Below are 20,173 nucleotides of genomic sequence, written 5' to 3'. Positions count from 1 at the left end.
AGAGAGAGAGAGAGAGAGAGAGAGAGAGAGAGAGAGAGAACGCAGAGCAGAGCACTGTACAGTAAAGTTAACATAGGTGTTTTTTTGGAATACAGATTTCTTTCAGAGTTCTTAAAGTCAAATTTCATAATGTGAATTCACATAAAGTGAGAATTGTCTGTATTTTATGACTTGATAGAATAATAAAATTCATTTGAAAGAACAAAAATCTAAAATATGAAAGGAAATGATGAAACACACTGGAACCCCTCTCTGCCATACCAACCCCCTTCTTCCATTGGTGAGTTCCTTCTAGGCCTCCATTTTAGGAATGTGACCAGGCCTACTATTCTTCATTTCCCTACTGGTTGTGCTTCTGACTCTATGGACTTTGCTCCTAAAGCACTATGTGGGTACCTTCTCCTAAGCCCTTAATGAATGTGTGTTGACTGTTACAAAAAAAAAAATAGGAATAAGGGTGGAAGAGCACTACCAGACCTTAAATTATATTATAAAGTAGCAGTTATCAAAACCATTTGGCAAGAGTTAAGAAATAGAGTACATCAATGGAACAGCCTAGACAAAGGAATATCAGAAATAACAAAATTCAACAAAACAGTATTAAAGAAGTCTGAAAGCATAAATTACTTAGGAAAGAACTCCCTATTTGGTTAAAAATTGCAGGAAAAAAAGATGTAAAGGAATATAGCAGAAATTAGGTTTAGAGACTTCAAGGCACCAAGATGGCAGAGTAAGTAGTAAACCACTGCAACTCTCCCATGCTCATCTCCAAACAACCATAAAACAGAACACCAAAACAAATCCTAGAACAGGAGAACCAGCAAAAAGAGGGGGTGAAACAATCTTTTAGCCCAAGAAACTTGGAAGATCAGCAAGAAAGGTCCATCTCATTCCAGTGAAAGAGGAGCACAGCCCAAGAGAGGAAGCATCCCAGCAAGCCAACAGCAAGCCCCACCTCAGCAAACCAGTAAAAGATCCAAAGCCTCAATGTACTGAAGTAGGCAAATGCCAACACCAAGACCCCCCACATTCCTTAGCATAGACAGGCAAACTGGCAGACTCCATCTTTGAACCAACAAATGCTTCAGTGCAGCCCCAGGCAAACAGGCAGCCTCCAGTGTCCAGACCTCCACCTGCTTCAGCATAGTCGTAGGCAAACAGGTAGACACCTACAAGTGCCAAAGCAAACAGGCAGCCTCCAGTCAGCACCCTCCCCAGCATGGTTCAGCATAGCTCTGGGTAAACAGGCAGCCTCCGATGGCCTGACTGCCATATGCTTCAGTATAGGCACTGAGAAACACAGAAACACCCCACCAAGACTCAGCACACACCAGACACCACCACTAGTACTGCAGCTCAGCACCAGGTAAGCTGCCAGACCCCAACAGCTTCCAGCAGTGCCAGCCAACTTCCACCCCACTCCTGCAGTATAGAACCATACACAAGAGTCCCCCATGGGCCTCTGGGCAACATCAGTGCAGCACCAGGTAAAGCCAGGCCTGCCAGGCCAGCAGCACAAGAAGCCAGATTCAGTGCCCTGGTCATGCTGGCAGCAGAACTCAGATTTAAAAGAAAGAAAAAAGGTCAAAACAAAAACAAAATAAAGGAGGAGCAGAAAACAACAACAAAAAAAGGATCTGACCATACAAAGCTATTATAGTGACAGGGAAGACCAAGACATAAACTCAGAAGAAGACAACAGTGTCAATACACCTATGGGCAAAACCCCAAAGAAAAATGGGAAGGGGTCTCAATCCCAGAAAGATCTCATGGAAGAGCTCAAAAAGGAGCTTAAAAATCATACAAGGGGCAGTTAGGTGGCCCAGTGAATAGAGCACTGGCCCTGGAGTCAGAAAGACCTGAGTTCAAATCCAGCCTCGGACACTTGACACATTTACTAGCTGTGTGACTTTGGACAAGCCACTTAACCCCAATTTCCTTGTCCTCCCCATTCCCCCCCCAAAAAAAAGAAAGAAAAAAATCATATAAAAAAGAGAGAAGAAATATTGGGGAAAGAAATGTGAGTGATATAAGAGAATTATGAAAAAAGAGTCAACAGCCTAGAAAACTGCTTAAAAAGTAGAATTGGCCAAATGAAAAAGGAGATACAAAAATCCACTGAAGAAAACAATTCTTTAAAGAGTACAAATGACCAAATGAAAAGGAAAGTACAAAAATTGAGAAAAACAATACCTTAAAAGTTAGAATTGAGCAAGTGGAAGCCAATATCTCTATGAGACATCATGAATCAGTCAAACAAATTCAAAAGAATGAAAAAATGGAAGAAAATGTAAAATATTTCATGGGAAAAACAACTGACCTAGAAACTAGATCCAAAAGAAACAATATCAGAATCATTGGACTACCTGGAAGCCATCATCAAAAGAAGGACCTGGACAGAACCTTTCAAGAAATTATCAAGGAGATATAAGAGAGGGTTGACTGGGGGAAGAGGTAATCAGTATGCTTGCCATCTTTGGGTGGGGAGTAGGGAAGAGATGGGGAGAAAATTTGGAACCCAAAATCTTGTGGAAATGAATGTTGAAAACTAAAAATAAATAAATAAATTCTGAAAAAAAAAAAAAAAGAAATTACCAAGGAAAACTGCCCTGATATCCTGGAACCAGAAGGAAAAATAGGCATAGAAACAATCCAATGATCACTTCAGGAAAGAGATCCCAAAATAAAAACGCCAAGGAACATTACAGCCAAATTTCAGAACTATCAGGCCAAGGAGGAAAATACTACAAGTGGTCAGAAAGAAACATTTCAGATACTGGGGAATAACAATCAGGATCACACAAAACTTGGCAGCTGCAACATTAAAGGATTAGAGGTAATGGAACATAATATTCCAGAGGACAAAGGAGCTAGAACCACAATCAAGAATCACTTACCCAGCAAAATTAAACATAGTACATCGGGGGAAATGATCATTTGACAAAATAGAAGGATTTCAAGCCTTCATAAGGAGAAGATAAGAACTAAGCCAAAAATTTTATCTCTGATATCAAAATCCAAGAGAAGCATAAACAAGTAAAAATGGAAAAGAAAACATAAGATATTCAATAGAGTTAAACTGTTTATATCTCCACATGGGAAGATGATACACATAACTCTTAAAAATTATATCATTAACAGTACAGATACAAGGAATAGACAGAAGATATGGGCATAAGGGGAATTTGAGGTAATGACAAAAAATTAAGGGGTGAGAAAGAGGAGTACAAAGGGTGCAGAAGTTAGGGAAAGGTAGAATGGGGTAAATTATCTCACATGAAGTGGCAAGAAAGACCTATTACAATGGAGGGGAAGATGGGAAGGTGGGCCATGTACATTGCTTGAGTTTTTCTCTCATCAATATTGGCTCAAAGAAGGAATAATATAGACAATCAGTGGAATATAGAAATCTATTTCACACAAAATGGAAGCAGAAGGTAAAGGGGAGAATTTATTACCAAACAAGGAATAGAGAACATTACAAAATATAGATAATTTTGATCAAAATAAATTAAAAGGCTTTTATACAAACAAAACCAATGTAACCAAGATTAGAAGGAAAGCAGAAATTTGGGAAGCAATCTTCACAGCAAATGTCTCTGATAAAAGCCTCAATTCTCAAATATATAGAGAACTGGGTCAAGTTTATGAAAATACAAGTCATTTCCCAATTGATAAACGGTCAAAGGATGTGAACATGCAGTATTCAAATGAAGGAGTCAAAGATATCTACAGGCATAGGAAGAAGTGCTCTAAATCACTTTTGATTAGAAAAATGTAAATTAAAACAACTCTGAAATACCACCTCACACCAATCAGATTGGCTAATATAACAAAAAAGGAAAACAATAAATATTGGAGAGAATGTTAGAAAATTAGGACACTAATATGCTATTGGTGAGTTGTGAACTGATCCAACTACAACTATGCCCAAAGGGCAACCAAATTGTGTACACCTTTTGATCCAGCAATAACCACTATAAGTTTGTATCCCAAAGAGATATAAAAAAGGAAAAGGATCTACATATGCAAAAATATTTATAGCAGTCCTTTTCATTGTGGCAAAATATTGGAAACTGAGGGGATGCCATTCAACTGGGGAATGGTTAAACATGCTATGGAATATGAATGTAATGGAATACTATTGTGCAATAAGAAATGATGAACAGGCAGATTTCAGAAAAACCTGGAAAGGCTGGTACAAACTGTTGAAAAGTGAAATGAGCAGAATCAGGAAAACATTGTGTACAGTATCAGCAACTGCATATGATGATGTACTATGAATGACTCAGCCCTTCTCAGCAACACAATGATATAAGACAAGTACAAAGGATTCACAAAGGAAAACACTATCCATATTCAGATAAAGCAGTGATGGGCTCCATCAATTGAGGAATGGCTGAACAATTTGGGGTATGTGCATGTTATGGAATACTATTGTGCTATAAGAAACAAGGAGCAGACGGTCTTCATATTTACCTGGAGAGGCTTATACAAACTGATGCTGAGTGAGAAGAGTAGAACCAGGAGAAATTTGTACACAATTACAGACACAACGTATGTGTGATGACCAACTTTGATAGACTGGACTCTTCTCAGCAATGCAGTGATATAAGTCAATCCAAAAAGACTCATGATGGAGAGAAATATGTGCATCCAGAGAAAGAACTAGAAAGAACTGAGTTTATATCCAGCTGGAAGCAAAATACCTGATCTTTTTCCTTCTCTTGTTTGGTTTTATGTTTTCTTTACCATTTTTCATTCCATCTGATACAATCCGTCTTTATCACCTGACTAATGCATAATGTGAAAGTATTTACAGATCCTATACTTGACTATATGCCGCCATGGGGAGGGGGAGGGGAAGGAGGGGGACAAAATGTGAAACTCAAGGAATTGCGGAATTGAATCCTGTAAACTAAAAGGAAACAAACAAGTTAATTAAAAAATTTTAAAATAAAAAAAAAAGAAGTGATGGGCTCAGAATGCAGATCAAAACATTTTGTCACTTACTTTATCATTTCTCATGGTTTTATTTCCTTTTGATATTCTTTCACAACTGTAATGAATATGGAAATGTGTTTCACATGATAACATATGTATAAACTATATCAAACTGCTTACCATTTTCAGAAGAGGGTGGGGAGGAAGGGAGGAAGAAAAATTTAGAATTCAAAATCTCTTAAAAATGAATGCTAAAAATTTTTCTTAATATGTAATTGAGGAAAAATAAACTACCATTTAAATACAAAAAAAAGAAATTAGGTTTAGACTAGCAACTTACACCATATTCTACAATAAATTCTAAATGAATATATGACCTGAATATTAAAGAGCATACCATAAAAAAATTAAAAGAGAAGCAGATCTTATACTTTTCACAGCTATGGGTAGAGGACTGTATCAGCAATGCCATATTCACAATGCCTATGGAGATTACAGATATGCTGATATAATTATCCATCACAAAATACATCATGCTTGTCATATAAGGGAATAAGCTGGAAAATTTATTAAGATACCAAAAGACTGAGTCCCAAAACCAGAAAGTGAAAGCCATCAGAGTAGTTATGACATTGGCACAGGTAGATAAAGTAGAAAGCACCCACATTTTCAAGCCTTTAAAACAGAACAGGCTACCTCAGGCAAAGGTCCTCCTCTCCCCACGCACAGCAACCACCCAGCGTCCTGGAAGCGTGCTCCCAGCAGCTCCGGCCCCTGGCAGTCCTCAGCAGGAGTCCTTAGCAGAAAGTCCTTAGCAGTCCTAACTCTAAAAGGGCTTTGCGCTGCTGCTGCCTCTGCTGCTGCCGCCGCCCGCCAGCCACTGCAGGAACGCTAGCTTGGCTTTCGCTTTCTCTGGCTTTCGCTTTCGCTTGCTCCACCCCTTCCTGCTACGTCAGCACGTCCAATGGGGCATGGAAGATCTTTAAATCCCATAACCCTTACAAGGTCATATTCTAAACAAAGGATATAGGCAATTACAAAAGGTGAAATAGATAATTTTGATCATACAAAATTGAAAAGGTTCTGTACAAACAAAATTCACATATCTAGGATGAAGAAGAAGGTATTATGGGGAAAAATTTTTGTATCAAAATTTTTAAATAAGGTTTGGTATACAAGCTCTATAAGACAATAATAGTTATTAAAGCTGAAAACTACACTAAGACTTGTGGGATACCCTGTATTAAACCAAAAGCCACTCCCTACTAGAAAAGAGGTCAACAGATATAAACAAACAGTTCTCAAAAGAAGAATTACAAATAATTAACAACCATGCAAAAGTCTATTCTAAACCACTAATAATAGGAGAAATGCAAGTCAGAACAACTCTGGTTTTACCCCACACTCAGTAAATCTACAATAATAACAAAAGATAAGAATAGTCAATGTGCAGAAGTTCTGGAAAAACAGGTATAACAATATACCTGTGGATTTGTGAAGTAGTACAGTCATTCTGGATATAATTTTGTAATTATGAAAATAAATTAGGGTGGCCAGGTGGCTCAGCGAGTAGAATCACTCGCTCCAGTGTCAGAATGACCTGGGGATCAAATCCGGACTCAGATACTTAGCACCACACCCAGAAATAACTTGCCGTGTAACCTTGAGCAAGTTACTTAACCCCAATTGCTTTAAAAAAAAAAAAAGAATGAAAAGAAATTGAACAAAATGTACATACTTCACCCAGAGATTCTGACTAATAAATAAGCTTATATGCCAAGGAGATCATTGATAAAAATAGAAATTGTACATAAAACAAAATAGCAGCACTTTCTGAAGTAGCAAAGAACAGGAAAAACGTAGATGCTCATTAACCAGGTCATGGTTAAACAAACTGTGCTAATATTACAGTGCTAGAGAAATGAAAAATATGATAAATATATGGAAAGACATATAAAGTGATGCAAAATGAAGTAGAGCCAAGAAAACAATATATACAAAACAAGAATATAAATGGAAAGAACAACCAAAAAAGGAGAATGTTGCAAAGCTACAAACAAGAATGGCCCCAAAAAAGAGCTATGATAAGGCACTCTCCCCTGCTATTCTGCAGGCATATGTCCTCAAGGGTGGAATATAGCATATATTTCCAGATTTTCTGGATATATTTGGGCAGTTTTGTTAACTGCTTTTCTTCCTCTTTTTCTTAAAAACAACATGCATGCTGACTTTATTTGCCATTTGTTAAATTCAAAATTTTTAAAAATAATTCTAAAGATTATATATAACCCTTTCCCAGGGCAGCTAAGTGATTCAGTGGATAGAGTACTGGGCCTGGAGACAGGAAGACTGATCTTCCTGAGTTCAAATTTGACCTCTGACACTTACTAGCTTTGTGACCCTAGGCAAGTCACTTAAACTTGTTTGTTTCACCTTCTTGTGTGAAATGAGCTGGAGAAGGAAATGGCAAACCATTCCAGTATATCTGCCAAGAAAACCCCAAATGGGGTCACAAAGAGTCAGACATGACTGAAACAGCTGAACTAAAAAAAGAAAACAAAGCTTTCCATATCATAATGTCCCTTGGCCATCTATTCCAGTGTATAACAATTCTAAAGGCAACTCATATTTAACTTTCAAGTCTTAGAATCAAAAGAAACAAAACCTATACAAGAAATATTATATGAGTACTAAATTGTTGATTAAATATGGTCTGGTAAACTCAATCAATCAAGGTAGCTATTGGGACTGACCAATTGAGAACTTAGAATCCTTAATTTTCAGGACACCGTAATATTATAAAAGTCTACTTTGTCTTAATTTCCCCATCCTAAGAAAGGAACAGCATAAGTTATTATTTGCCTAACACCCCAGAATTCCAAGGCATATCTAAAAATTAATGCTTATCAAAGTATTTGATACCTTTCAATGCTATGGAAATGTTAAATAATCATTCATCAAAAAATGTCTATAAAATGCTCAGATTCTCTGGCAGAGTTTTTGACAAATACTAAGTACTATAATTATCTATATACAGATATATTTGAGACTATTATTGAAATCATTCCATGTTCTTTTTCCCACCACCACCCAGTGCACTTTTGTTTCCCCATCCTTAACAATCACAACAAATTATTTTACTCATTTGCAAAGGAAGAGAGATTGTTTGGAGATTTTGTTTTAAGAAGAAAAGTTAAGTTGTTTTTTTAAATAGAAGGCAAAACCATAACTAAGTATAAGAGAATGGGATATGAGTATAGTGTTATATGCATGCTATATGCATGTGTGAAAGACATTTGACATGCTTCAGAGAACAAAGACACTGTATACAGAACCTAGTATACTGAAGGCACTATAACAATCAAATAGGATGGATCGGTCAGGATTTAGCCCTTTGTAGAGTTAGAAGTCATGCTAGAGGTACACTTTATTGGAACCTAAATCTAGAGTTCTCTATAAATGATTATTATTATACCTTTGAACTCTCCCCAAGCACAACCCAACAGAACCAGGAAACTGGCAGCCCCTCTTATCAAAAGTTAATGGAATAATCTCTTAGGGGAAAGATTCTAAGAAGCATAGTCATTCAGGAAGACAAAGAAAATGAAAGGAACCTAATTCTTCTGTCCTAAATTTAAAGTTACTTTGATTACTGTTCAGAATAGGAAGTAGAGTGATTATTCTAACTCAGAACTTTTAGATACCTCACTCCTAATACTCAACTGAGTTTGGGACTCTACAATGACTCCACCCTATATATCCAGCCCATATTCCTCCAAACCAAGTTAATCACCTTACTAATCCCCCCAAACCATACTGACTGATGTTGCACCTTTGCTGGGACTGTCCTCTCCATCTGAATGCTGTCCCTACCTCTTCAATCTTTCCAAATCATAATCCCTATATTGAGGCCTAGTTTAAGCTCTATCTCATCTATCAAGCTTTCCTCTCTAATATCAGCTAACATTGATCTCCCACCAAATGACATGATTGTAGCTTGAGCTCTGCTTAAGCATAGATCTCTAAAAGCTACACTTGGGGTCAAGACCCACTTTAGGATAGGAACGATTCAAAACCACAACTCATGTTCTTTTTTATCAGAACAAATCAAAGAGCACATTTGCTGAAGAAAAAAAAACTATTTCATTTAACAAGAAAGCAAGGTAAGTATCAAGGAAAATAATGCTCCATATACATGCATACAGTCTCCCACAGATTCTCCTATGTCTCATAGGAAAGGAAATACATGTAGTCCAGACAATTGATCCTCCTGCACTTGCATGCCAAACTTCTGTGCCTTCAAAGCTGTCACTTGCTACTTCCATATAGAATTGCTGATGTCATTTTCTGTATTGGTTCCTCTACTGTGCTGCCATTTGCTGGTTCTCTGCTAAGCAACTAAGTAATCTATAGGTTCTTTGCTAGATTGTATGTAGCTGCTATGAATCTTTTCTGAGACAACCCAAAGCCTCAGTGTTATTTCAGCCATTTTGTGAGTCATATTCCCAACTACATCCACAGCATAGTCACTCAAGCCAATTCAAGATTTTCTTCAATGTTTGAACTCCTCTGCTGTTCTTTCAGAAACAATTTTTTTGGGCTGTAGTGAGTAAATTCCTTTCAACTTTCATCATGCCACTCGCAGCTAGCATTAGAGTCATTCACAATACCCCAGATTAGGTTTCCAGGCCCACATGTAGAGGAAGATTGTTGTGTGACTGAAAGGAAGGCAGAATAGACATCTCTAGCCTCTTCTCCCCCCACCCTTTTTCCAAGGGAGACTAATTTCTGCCAAGAGAGGCAGCAGAAGGTGAGAGCCAGAGACCACTCTGTTCTCCTCAGAGGAAAGGGTTATCAGGCTAGAATCATATCTATTTGCTCCCTTAAATAGTGTTTGCCTAGGGAATGTGAGTTTCACAGTCAATCTATTCTGATCACTGTTCATTATTAGGGGGGTAAGGACCCCCAAGCACTATATCTGAGGCTTGACCTCTTTTCCTCCAAATATAGTTCCACAATGAACAATACACATCAATTATCAATGAAAACCATTTATCTAAATTGGTAGCAAAATAGAAATTAGAGAAAGCATACATAGAAAAATATATACCAGATAATACAGAGTAAAGGAGTTCTGCCATTGCGAATAAGGTAATAGTTCAATCAAGTCCTAGATCTCACACAGGGTAGTTCCCTAAAATCTCTAGTATAGCAAGCTGGGGTTAGGGACATGATGAAGATTGCCAGCTCCTCTCATGTCTTCCTAGAGTGTTTTCCTTCAGCAACCTGAAGTGGGGTTGGCATTTTACATGTTCCTTATGGAAACTGGAAGCCAGAAACACCCAAAGCAATTGCAGAGTCCAAAGCAACTTGAAGATTGAAGAGAACTGAAGAGCTATGTTTTCTCATACTCGAAACCAACTGTGCTGCACCCTGATGCAGGCTCAGAGTACGATCTCCACCAACAGGGAGACTCTCATACCAATGGGCATTAGGACTGGGATTACTACTACTACTACTAATACCACTTATAAACCACTGTAAGGTATGCAAAATGCTTTACACATGTTATGACGTTTGATCCTCCCAACAACCCTGGACGTGGGAGGTAGGTGCTATTATTATCCTCATTTTACAGATGAGGAAACTGAGGCACAGAGAGGTTAACTGACTTGCTCAACCATTCTGCCAAACTGCCTCTACAAATCAGGACTTTCCTTTTCCCAAGACTGAATGTTTTACTTTGTGGTCTTAATAAAAAATCCAGCTGAAGAATAGACAGGGAATGAATATAGACAGAGTGGCGAGCTCCAGGCCTCACACTTAGGGCTTCCTTTCTTTCACTTCAGTCAGGAACTGAGATAATATTGCTGCCACCCTTTTCCCTTCAAGGGGATCACTGACATATGAGCTTCCCTCATCCTATGGCACTGACTTGAGCAGGATCACCCGGCTAGTACACGCAAAGCTGACGTTTGAAGCTTGGTCCTAACGCTTAACCCCGTGCTCTTTGCACTCCCCGACTTGACTGATTGGCCAATAAAATGGCAGAAGAACTCCTTCTCCTTTCTCCACAGGAATGCTTCGAGGGTAAAAGGAGAGGAAGATTATATCCTCGCCTTACTTCACCAGTGGCCTCTAGATAGGGCCCCTGAAGAGGGATCTGTTTCTGTCAGGGTGTGGGGGATGTTCACGGACCGCCTTCTCGGGGGTTCCTGAGGACCCCCGCCCCCAGCACTAAAGGAACACAAGGTAAATCAATGAGGTGCCCAGTCAGAAGTAGAATCCAGGAAGCAGCGCAGACTCTTTTATCTGTGGTGGAGCAATATACGCCTCCGCCTCCCAGGAATGGAAGCAGCTACCGCGGTCTCTATGGAAACAAAGCAGAATTGGGCAAATCACCCTCCTCCGCCCAAGGGCCCGCCCTCAAGAAAAATTAACCAATGATTACGAGGAGGCTACCAAAGAGAACGTGTCATTGATTGAGATGAGGGAACCCGGGTTTGCCGTTGTCCAATCGATTTTGAGATTGGGTCCGGGACTCTTTCCAGCACTAACCAATAGTAAGGCACAATGAAGTAACCTCTCACCGCTACTGGAGGACGAAACGAGGGAGGAATGAGCTTTTGGGCGACCTCCTCCGATTAGTGGGTAGGGAAGGTTGAGGCTGAAAGCCCACTTATGATTCGCTGTCGCAAGAACGAGGCCCCTACCGGAAGGGTCTAGCCCGGAGTTGGAGGCTGTGTGGCAAAGAGGCGGCCTCGGGGTCATCTCTGGGGGAGAGGGCTAGCAGCCAGGTGAGGGGATGGGAAGGAGGGAGCTGGGAGGGAGGTGAGGGTGGACACTGGACCTGAGGAGAGCGGGTCTGCAGGAAGAGGTTGATGACGAAGGGAAAGGGAAGGGAGCAGGAAGCGGGGCCCCGATCCAGCGGCTTTTCCTCCTGGACCCCCGGTGCCTGGTGCCGCCATCGGGGCAGTAACATTTAACTGGAGCAAGAGCAGGGCCCCGGCATTGTGCGCGGGGCGGGCCTCGGAGGCACGAAGGCCGGATTTCAAGTTCCGTCTTGGCTGTGTGACCCTGAGCCGATCTCTGACCTTTCGGTGCTCGGGCCGCTTTATTAGACCCCGTCTTGTCATCGTTCAGGCCTAGCACCGGCGCTTTATCCCTGGGAAAGGCCGTGGCTTTGGTCCTTTACGCTCTTGGGAAATGCGGCATCTTCCAGCCTAGTGCTGTGCCGCCGTCGGTTTTGCACGTTCTAGCACCTTTATGAAAAGGCTGATATTCCTTCCCCGGTTGTACCAGTAGAGAATGGAGGAAGCGGTTTTTCGGTCCCAGAATACATTAGCAGCGAAGCTCAAATAGAAGCTGAGCACTGCCTGCGATGGCCCTGGTGAGCTAGAGGGATAGATAGGCCCTGCTGAGATTCAAATCAGGATCCCGCCTCTAGTCCAGAAAAGCCATGAAAGATGCTTGACCCCTGGTCTGAATCCACAGACAGACCAGAAACAGCTTCCCAGAACTCCCTCTTCGGCCTCTGTGTGTTCACAGAGGATTCTGTCATTGGGGGAATCTCTGCAGCCTTACAAAGTTACTTTCAAAAGAAATACCTAGACCCCCAAACTGTGATCCCCATTAATGGAATATACATCTTCCTCCTCCAAGACTCACGCATCCTTTCAATAAACATTTACTGAGTGCCTACTGTATGACAGGTTCTGGAAATACAAAAGCAAAACAGTTCTGCTCACAAGGCCCTTTCGCTGTATTAGGGGGAAAACACAGAAAATAAAATGTAAAATATGTATTTTTATCTATAACTGTGATTTCATTCATGGAGTTTCATGTGAGGGAACTCCCTTTACCAATGCAGATTTGCAAGTGTTCTGTAGTTTATAATGTTTAAATTGCCTAGAAAAATTACAAGTTAAATGACTTGCCCAAGGTTACAGTCAGTATATGTCCGGGGCTGAAATTGAACCCTTGTCTTCCTGATTCCAAAGACTTCTGTCTGTGCATTACAGTGCAAGGGTGGAGAACCTGCCCCATTCTGTGTAAGTTACAAAGTAAATAGAACTACAACTTTGGGTAGGTAGAGAAGGGAAAGGCTCTAGTACCTGAAGGGATAGACGTCTTATAAAAGGTGATACTTGAACCTTGAAGAAATTGAACAGGAAGGAGAGAATCACATAGTGGATGTGAGTAGAGGACAACATCTTACAAAGGAGACTCAATTTAAAGTTGTCACCAAAGAAGAAGAAATAGATTGACTATTCAAGTGGTGAGAGCAAGAGGAAATAATTGATGATAGTGCCCACTATTCCATCATATTACAGAAAAATGAGGAAGGTTTCCAGAATGCTGGATGGAAAACTTAAAGGACATCAACAGAAGATTGGTGGGAATGGATGGATTAAGATCTGCATTGTTGGAAGGAATCCCATCAGCAGGGTTCACAGATCTACTGGAGTATCAATTTGTAATTTCTTGTATAAAATGATGACCTAAATTGCTTAGCTCAAGTATTACCTCCTATGAGCCTTTCCTGATTACCCCAGTTATTAATTTACTATATTAAGTTACTATTTCTTTAATCTGTGTATGTTATTTTTTTTTTTCCCTGTAGTAGGCTTCTTGAAAACACAGTATATGGAGACATGTATATTCAGTGCCTGGTACTTAGCAGGTACTTAATAAATGCTTGTTCAGTTGGATTTACTTAAGGGAATAAAGCTAAGCATGAGACAATCTGTGAAAAAGCAAAGACCAAATGAACTGTCATGTTTGAGGGACAATATATAGGCCAATTTGACAGGTATATACAGTGGCCATAGGCAAGTAATGTGTAATTAGCCTGGAAAGGTAAGCTGAAGCCAGATTTTGAAGTGCTTTAAATACCAACAGGAAAAGGGGAGTCACTCAAGTTTTTTGAGCAGGAGAATGACCTGATTGGGAGCTATGTGGAGGATGAGAGAGGGAATGCTTGAGGCACATGTGCCTGTATGTAACATGATCTACAGCTGACCCGTGCTTCTTCTAGAGATGTGGTTCAGTTTGGAGAATAGTGGGAAAATAGGCCTAAGATCTTAGTTTCAAAGTTGGAAGGGACCCCAGAGGTCTAGCCCCCTCATTTTATAGATGAGGAAATTGAGGGTCAGAGAAAGGTGATTTGCACAGGGTCATACATGTGGTATTAGAACTGGGAACTAAATCCAGGTCCTGACTCCAAATCCAGCATTCTATCCATTGTGCACCCCCCTCTCCAATATTCTAGTATTTCTCACCCACTGTGGGATCAGCAGGTCCACAGTATAATTAATTTTTTTATGCCCACACATAGTTTGCCGAATCAATTTAGTTTATCTAGTAAGGTGGTAGCAGTAACATGGCAGGAGTACAAGACATTCATATCGCTTCACAAAATGCTTTCACCACTTTGTGTTGCTATGTACTTTATGCTTTCCCATTTAGTCAGGTGAGGTTTGGACAAGTCAAGAGACTTGCCCATGGTTGCACAGCTAGTAATTTTCAAAGCCAGAGTTTAATGCTAGGTCTTGTTTCCCAGTACACCACACTAGAGTCCAGCTGTTACAGACTAGTGATGACAACAAGCTGGTACACACATGCCAGCCCTAAACAATAAACATAGAGCAGAAAAAGCCTTGTGTCCTGAATTCGCAGTGTCTTGTTAAGAGGTCCAAGGACTAGACATTTTCTGGAAATTTATTATCTGCCCTGGTTAATTTTCCTCACATATTAATGAGTAAATCCCCTCCTTCTGCCATCACTTGTCCCCCCCAACTCCACCACACATACACACACACACACACACACATACACATACTGCAGTCAGTTGGTGCTCAGGCTTGGTCTTTCAGTACACAAATGAATGGCTTGATAAAAACTACAAATAGACGAAGGAAGAAGGCAAATGGAGCACAGAGGACATTTAGTCCTGTTCTTGTGGCAGAGCAGTGGTGCTGAGCCAAAGCAGCAATGCTGATGTTTCCTTTCTTTTCTAGAATGCCTGGCACTGTACTTGGAGTGGGTGCAGGAGTATTCATCTTAGCGCTGCTCTGGGCATTGGTATTGCTGCTGTGTGTGCTGTTAGCCAGAGCTTCCGGTCTAGCTAGGTAAGATGTTCTTTCCAGCTGGGAGTCCTAGGTAAAAGCAATTAGAGGTGAAATCGCTGACACTCATTAAACATTTAGAATTCAGGAGATCAGTTTTGTAATTACTGGCAGTTTGAATGAGTTGCATTTTAGCCTATCATAAACACTAACTATGTTATTTATGGTCTAAAGGGGAAGATTTGGTTTTTGGTTTTCACTGTGAGGTAGAAAAATATGCCAGAAATATAGGGAAATCTACTTTGTCTGCCTTTCCCAAAGGAAAAAAAAAAATGTTTAGATTTCTAGAATTTGGTTAGTTCTTTTTTTAAAGCTCTAGGTCTGGGCCAAGAAGAAGCAATGAATACTCCAAGCCAGCAATGATTGTGAAGCCAAGGCCAACATACTAACCTCTGAAAATGTGCTGGCCTGTGCTGCCAGAGTGAAGAGGAGGGTTGTAGGAGTACCTGAGTATTTATGGAAAAAAAAAGAAGCCTGCTTTGACTTGAATTGTTAGTGTCCATATATAATCAGAGGCAAAAATAAAGGCCCCAAATTTGCAACATCAGAAGTTGGATCTTGTTAGAAGTACTTCTAACTAGTACCTATCTAAAACCGAACCAAGAGAATCACTTTAAAAGAAGCTCTTAAATTTACTGAGCTATATGGACAACTGGTCCTCTGAGCACTGTTGTGGGACTAGAACCTAGAATACTGGCTCCTGGGAACAGTCTAAGTGCAACAATACATTGGTGGAAAATGTGAACAGCGCTTTTAATACTTCTATATTTGTCTTTTAGGTTCTCTGTCATTTTTGTTTTCCTTGCTGCTGTAATCATCACATCAGTTCTGTTGTTTTTTCCCCGGGCCACTGAGGTCCCAACCCCAGAGGTGGAATTTAAGGTAAAATTCTATTCCTTTTTGCCTATCTAATTGTGATTCTTATGTCTTTCCCAAATCTAATGGGACCTTCCCTGATTTAGGGTTGATTTGTTATGTGATATTAGAAGAGCTGTGGTGGCAGAACAGTGAAGGGAAAGCACAGAGGGAGTTTTTTAATTCCCCTTCTGCCCATTCTCTAAGAAAAACAACCCAGTTTTGAATCTTTACTGGAACACCATCAGACATTTATGTGCCTGTTATATTTTCTCAAACTTACATCACATCAAACAAGCAACATAGCCTTCAAAGCCAATTCAGACTGTGTAGTGACTCAAGCTTGCTGAATGACATACCTTTCCTCCTCAGTGTAAATTTTTCCATCTGTGAAGTGGGGAAGTAGGGAGTTCCTCATTGAGAAAAGTAGTCAGCAAAGAGGAATATTTTCTGTTGAAAGCTGAAATATAGAGAAACTCTTTGGAGAAGCAACAGGGACAAAATCTGAAGTCAGAAGTACTGGCTACAAGGGGCGGCCAGGTGGCTCAGCGAGTAAGAGCACTGGCTCCAGTGTTGGGATGACCTGGATCAAATCCGGGCTCAGATACTCAGCACCACACCCAGAAATAACTGGCCGTGTAACCTTGAGCAAGTTACTTAACCCCTATTGCTTTAAAAAAAAAAAAAAGAAGTACTGGCTACAGAACTTAACTAGCTATGTGCAACATCCTCAACCTGTCTAAGCCTCACTTTATCATCAACAAAAAGGGAACCATACTTGTTCTACCTGCCTCATAGGTTTGTGGTGAGGAAGGTGCTATGTAACATGTAATTTAAGTTATAAAAGGATTCCATAAATGTAATCTTCTTGTGATCTCTCTTTTCCTCATTCTCAGCTTATCTGCTGATAGTTTGTTGTCACTGCCCCAATATCAATTTCATTATTGTACAAGATTATAGCTATGCCATACAAAGAATGATATCTGGTCTCAGATCCTTGGGCTGTGTTAGTGTGGTTTGGCTTCCTGTCTCCTACCTTACCTTGGTGCTCAAATACCTGTACAAAGCTGTTAGGCTTTTAATTTCATTGCAAAATTGCTACCTTTATCAGAGTGTGGTTCGGCTTCCTGAAATGCCCCTAAAATTTGTTCTTTATATTGTACTTCCTTACTAGCACTCCCATAGAGCCCAGTCCTCCCAAAGTAACAGTTAGTTTCATTATTCCATGCCAGGCCAAGATGAAGAAGTTTTGGCCTTTCCCTTTAAGGGCTAAGAGCTCTTCTTAGTCATATCCTAAATTATGATTTCTTTTTAAATGTTTTATTGATGTTTTTTGTTTTTACTTCACTGTCATTTCCCATTGACTTTCTTGCCCTCCCCCAATAAAATAAACTCCCTGCTTCCCCTCCCCCCCCAGCGAATCAGTACAATAAAACAAATCACTCATTAGACGTGTCTGAAAATATATTCTTTTTTCTGAAGCCCAGCACCTTTCTGACAAAAGATGGGAGGCAAGCTAAGCCTAATTTTTTCTCCTTTGTCTGCAGCCCTGTAGAAATAGCAGGAACTATAACTGTTGTCACAGGATCCCTAAAAGACAACTGTCCATGAGCAGAAATGGAACCTCTGTGATCTTTACAACTCATAGTTTTATAAAAAAAACTGCTGATAATAAACACATTAGTTATGAAAATTTATGAAAAAGTTTTCTATTAAGATTTGAGGAATTTTTTTTTTTTGGAGGGCACTTGGGGTTAAGCAACTTGCCCAAGGTCACAGGGCTAGTAAGTGTTAAGTGTCTGAGGCTGTATTTGAACTCAGGTCCTCCTGACTCCAGGGCCAGTGCTCTATTCACTGCACCACCTAGCCACCCTAAGGAATTATATTTTTAAATGCCAGGATCTCTGCTGGTGTTTCAGAAAATAACTTTGCCATTGTAGGTACCATCTATCTGCATATGTGGACTGGGGCAAATTTCTGTCTCAATTTCCTCATCTCTGAAATGGAGAGAATGTTGGCTGCCCTCCTTCTTGGGCTACTGCAGATATGAATTCTAGAGGAAAAGCTCCATGGAAAAAGAAGATACTATAAAATCAGTCACCCTATCACAGGGGTCTCAGCCGTGAGAGAAAAGTAGGATTTGGACAAAATCTGCTTGTCAGCACGACCAGCAAAATTGGAGTTCTCATTTGCAGAATTTCCAGAAGTGGCCCCTGCAGCAGCCTGGCTCAATACCGTATCAATAATACATGACCTGGGCCTTCTGCAACCAGGGCTTGCTAATTGGCTAATTAAAAAGTGAAACGTGTCGAACGAGCAAACATGTAGCCCGCAAGAGACTTGTTCTGTACTAGAGCCAAGGTCAAACTTATGTTAAAGCTGTTTCATCAAACTGACCTTTGTTGTAAGCTGAGCATGGGGCAATCCCTTGAGCAGCCAGGATGGTTGCAGCCCTTTTTTTCTTGGGGTCTTTGGATCTTAGCAATCACACTGGTGCTTGGATTTGACAGGTGTTCTGTTTCCAGATCTCCACTCAGGCATTTGGGATTATCTTCCAGGTGTTGTGTTCCAAAACCTTGGAAGCTGTGACATTATCCATTTGCTCTTGTTTGTATTGCTGCCTAGCTAGGTTGGTAGATTATCAGCATGTGAATTTAGGGAGAGTGGAGATCTGACACCAGTTAAAATGACAGTGGGACTAAGAGCTAAAATTATTACTAACTTTAGGTTTCAATCAGTGCCCAAACCAGAATCTTCCAGTGGATAGTTATTGTTTTCTTTCAATGATCAGTGTATGACTTCGGGATGTTACTAAAACAGATATTTCAGGCAGGTGTTGCAAACTATTGGTTATAATCACATTTGTCCTATGAATGTTGAGTGGGATTTATAAAGTGACCATATACCTTCAGATGAATGCTACAGAGTATTATTTTAAGATTTATTTTATCAGGGACTTATCTGACTTCAAATTAACTCAGGCAGTCTTAGATTAGAAAAAGGGAATATAGAGTTAATGATCCTTTTAGGTGTTTTCTAAACCCTTAGCCTTTTAGTTCATTAAAACTAATTCACCTCAGCTCTAAAAGGGAAATCTCTTTTCTATTTATAGAGAAAGTGAGGGTGGGGTAGTGTCTGGAAGTTATAAACATCTAGGAATTGGAGACCTTTGCTAGCCAGAGATCTCAGACTTAGTATAGTAAAGATGTTAAAGTGAAAAACAATCTAATAGCTGTTACTTTTGACATTAGTTTTCTCTGTTCTCTAGATCATGGACAAGTTCTTCATTGGCCGTTATGTTCTACTGGTTTTCCTCAGTGTTTTCTTCCTCGGAAGCCTTTTCTTGGTTCTAATTAACCACATCCTGGAACCAATCTATGCCAAGCCACTTCGGTAGGACTAAGGACTATTCAAATACCATAAACTACTCATTGAACAGAACTTCTGCCCAGTTTTGCATGGGCAGCTTCCATGTCTTGGATCTGGCATGAATTCTATGAGTATTGGGATTCATTGAAGGAGCTATGGAATTATGCCTGTGGAGATGAATTCTCATTGACTTATGAGAAATGGTGATTCCTTTACAATCATCCTCAATGACTGCACATCACTAGTCCCTTTTTATACCTCAGTTTTCTAGAATCAAGAGTATATAATTTTTGGAATGGGGTTTAAATTAGGATAAAATGGGATGATTTATAAATTAGGAAAGAAATGTATGCCTATACCTGGCAGAGGCTAAAAATCAGGTACTTTATGATTATCTGTAAAAGTCTAGTTTATTTGGAATTAGGAAGTGCACTTAGATCTAAAATGTTACTTTCATATTTGGAAAACTTGTATAATGGTTAGTTATTGACCACTTTATGCTAGAGAACAATAAAAAAGATATAGGTCTTATTTCCCATCTAATAAAATAGTTAACACTGTCTTTTGTGTATTCCAAGTTTGATTAGAGATGAGAGAAGTAAGGAAGTGAACAGTAGTGAATAAATTGCAGTGAATAGTAGTGAGTAAATTGAAGATACACTGCATGCTGTACCCTCATTTTCTCCCCCTTCTTGGGCTCTTTAGTTCCTCTTTTCCTTACTATTGTATGAATCCAGTCTGAGACTTTGTTGCATCCTCTTAGTACTATAATTCTTTTGCCAGAGCTGTTGATGACCATACAGCTTTTGTGTCTGGCATGGCCTTTTACCTATTTGCAATTCCAGACTGAGTGAGGTTAGTCATGAAATGGACAAGGG

General features: G+C 39.9%; 1 protein-coding gene across 1 annotated transcript; it reads left to right on the top strand.

Annotated features, from left to right (window-relative positions):
* Positions 1-11,584: 11,584 nt before the first annotated feature.
* Positions 11,585-19,855, top strand: TMEM218 (transmembrane protein 218). The gene is made up of 4 exons (XM_069080443.1): positions 11,585-11,741; positions 14,964-15,074; positions 15,851-15,953; positions 19,195-19,855. Exons 2-4 carry the CDS (start codon positions 14,965-14,967, stop codon positions 19,321-19,323), a joined length of 342 nt encoding a protein of 113 aa, XP_068936544.1. The 5' UTR covers positions 11,585-11,741; position 14,964; the 3' UTR covers positions 19,324-19,855.
* Positions 19,856-20,173: the final 318 nt, after the last annotated feature.

Source organism: Petaurus breviceps, unplaced genomic scaffold (genome assembly GCF_028583685.1).
Source record: "Petaurus breviceps papuanus isolate PSGF00001 unplaced genomic scaffold, PetGlider_PUasm1.0 91133, whole genome shotgun sequence".
In the NCBI taxonomy this organism is placed as follows: domain Eukaryota; kingdom Metazoa; phylum Chordata; class Mammalia; order Diprotodontia; family Petauridae; genus Petaurus; species Petaurus breviceps.
The sequence above is the reverse complement of the archived record's forward strand: the minus strand, read 5'-3'. Positions and strand labels throughout refer to the sequence as shown.

What these genes read in the sequence shown, in the direction of transcription:
- TMEM218 (XM_069080443.1), top strand. Translation starts at nt 14,965, where the DNA reads ATGCCTGGCACTGTACTTGGAGTGGGTGCAGGAGTATTCATCTTAGCG. An exon ending in AGAGCTTCCGGTCTAGCTAG is followed by an intron (nt 15,075 to 15,850) that starts GTAAGATGTTCT and finishes TTTGTCTTTTAG; the next exon opens with GTTCTCTGTCATTTTTGTTT. An exon ending in CCCCAGAGGTGGAATTTAAG is followed by an intron (nt 15,954 to 19,194) that starts GTAAAATTCTAT and finishes TCTGTTCTCTAG; the next exon opens with ATCATGGACAAGTTCTTCAT.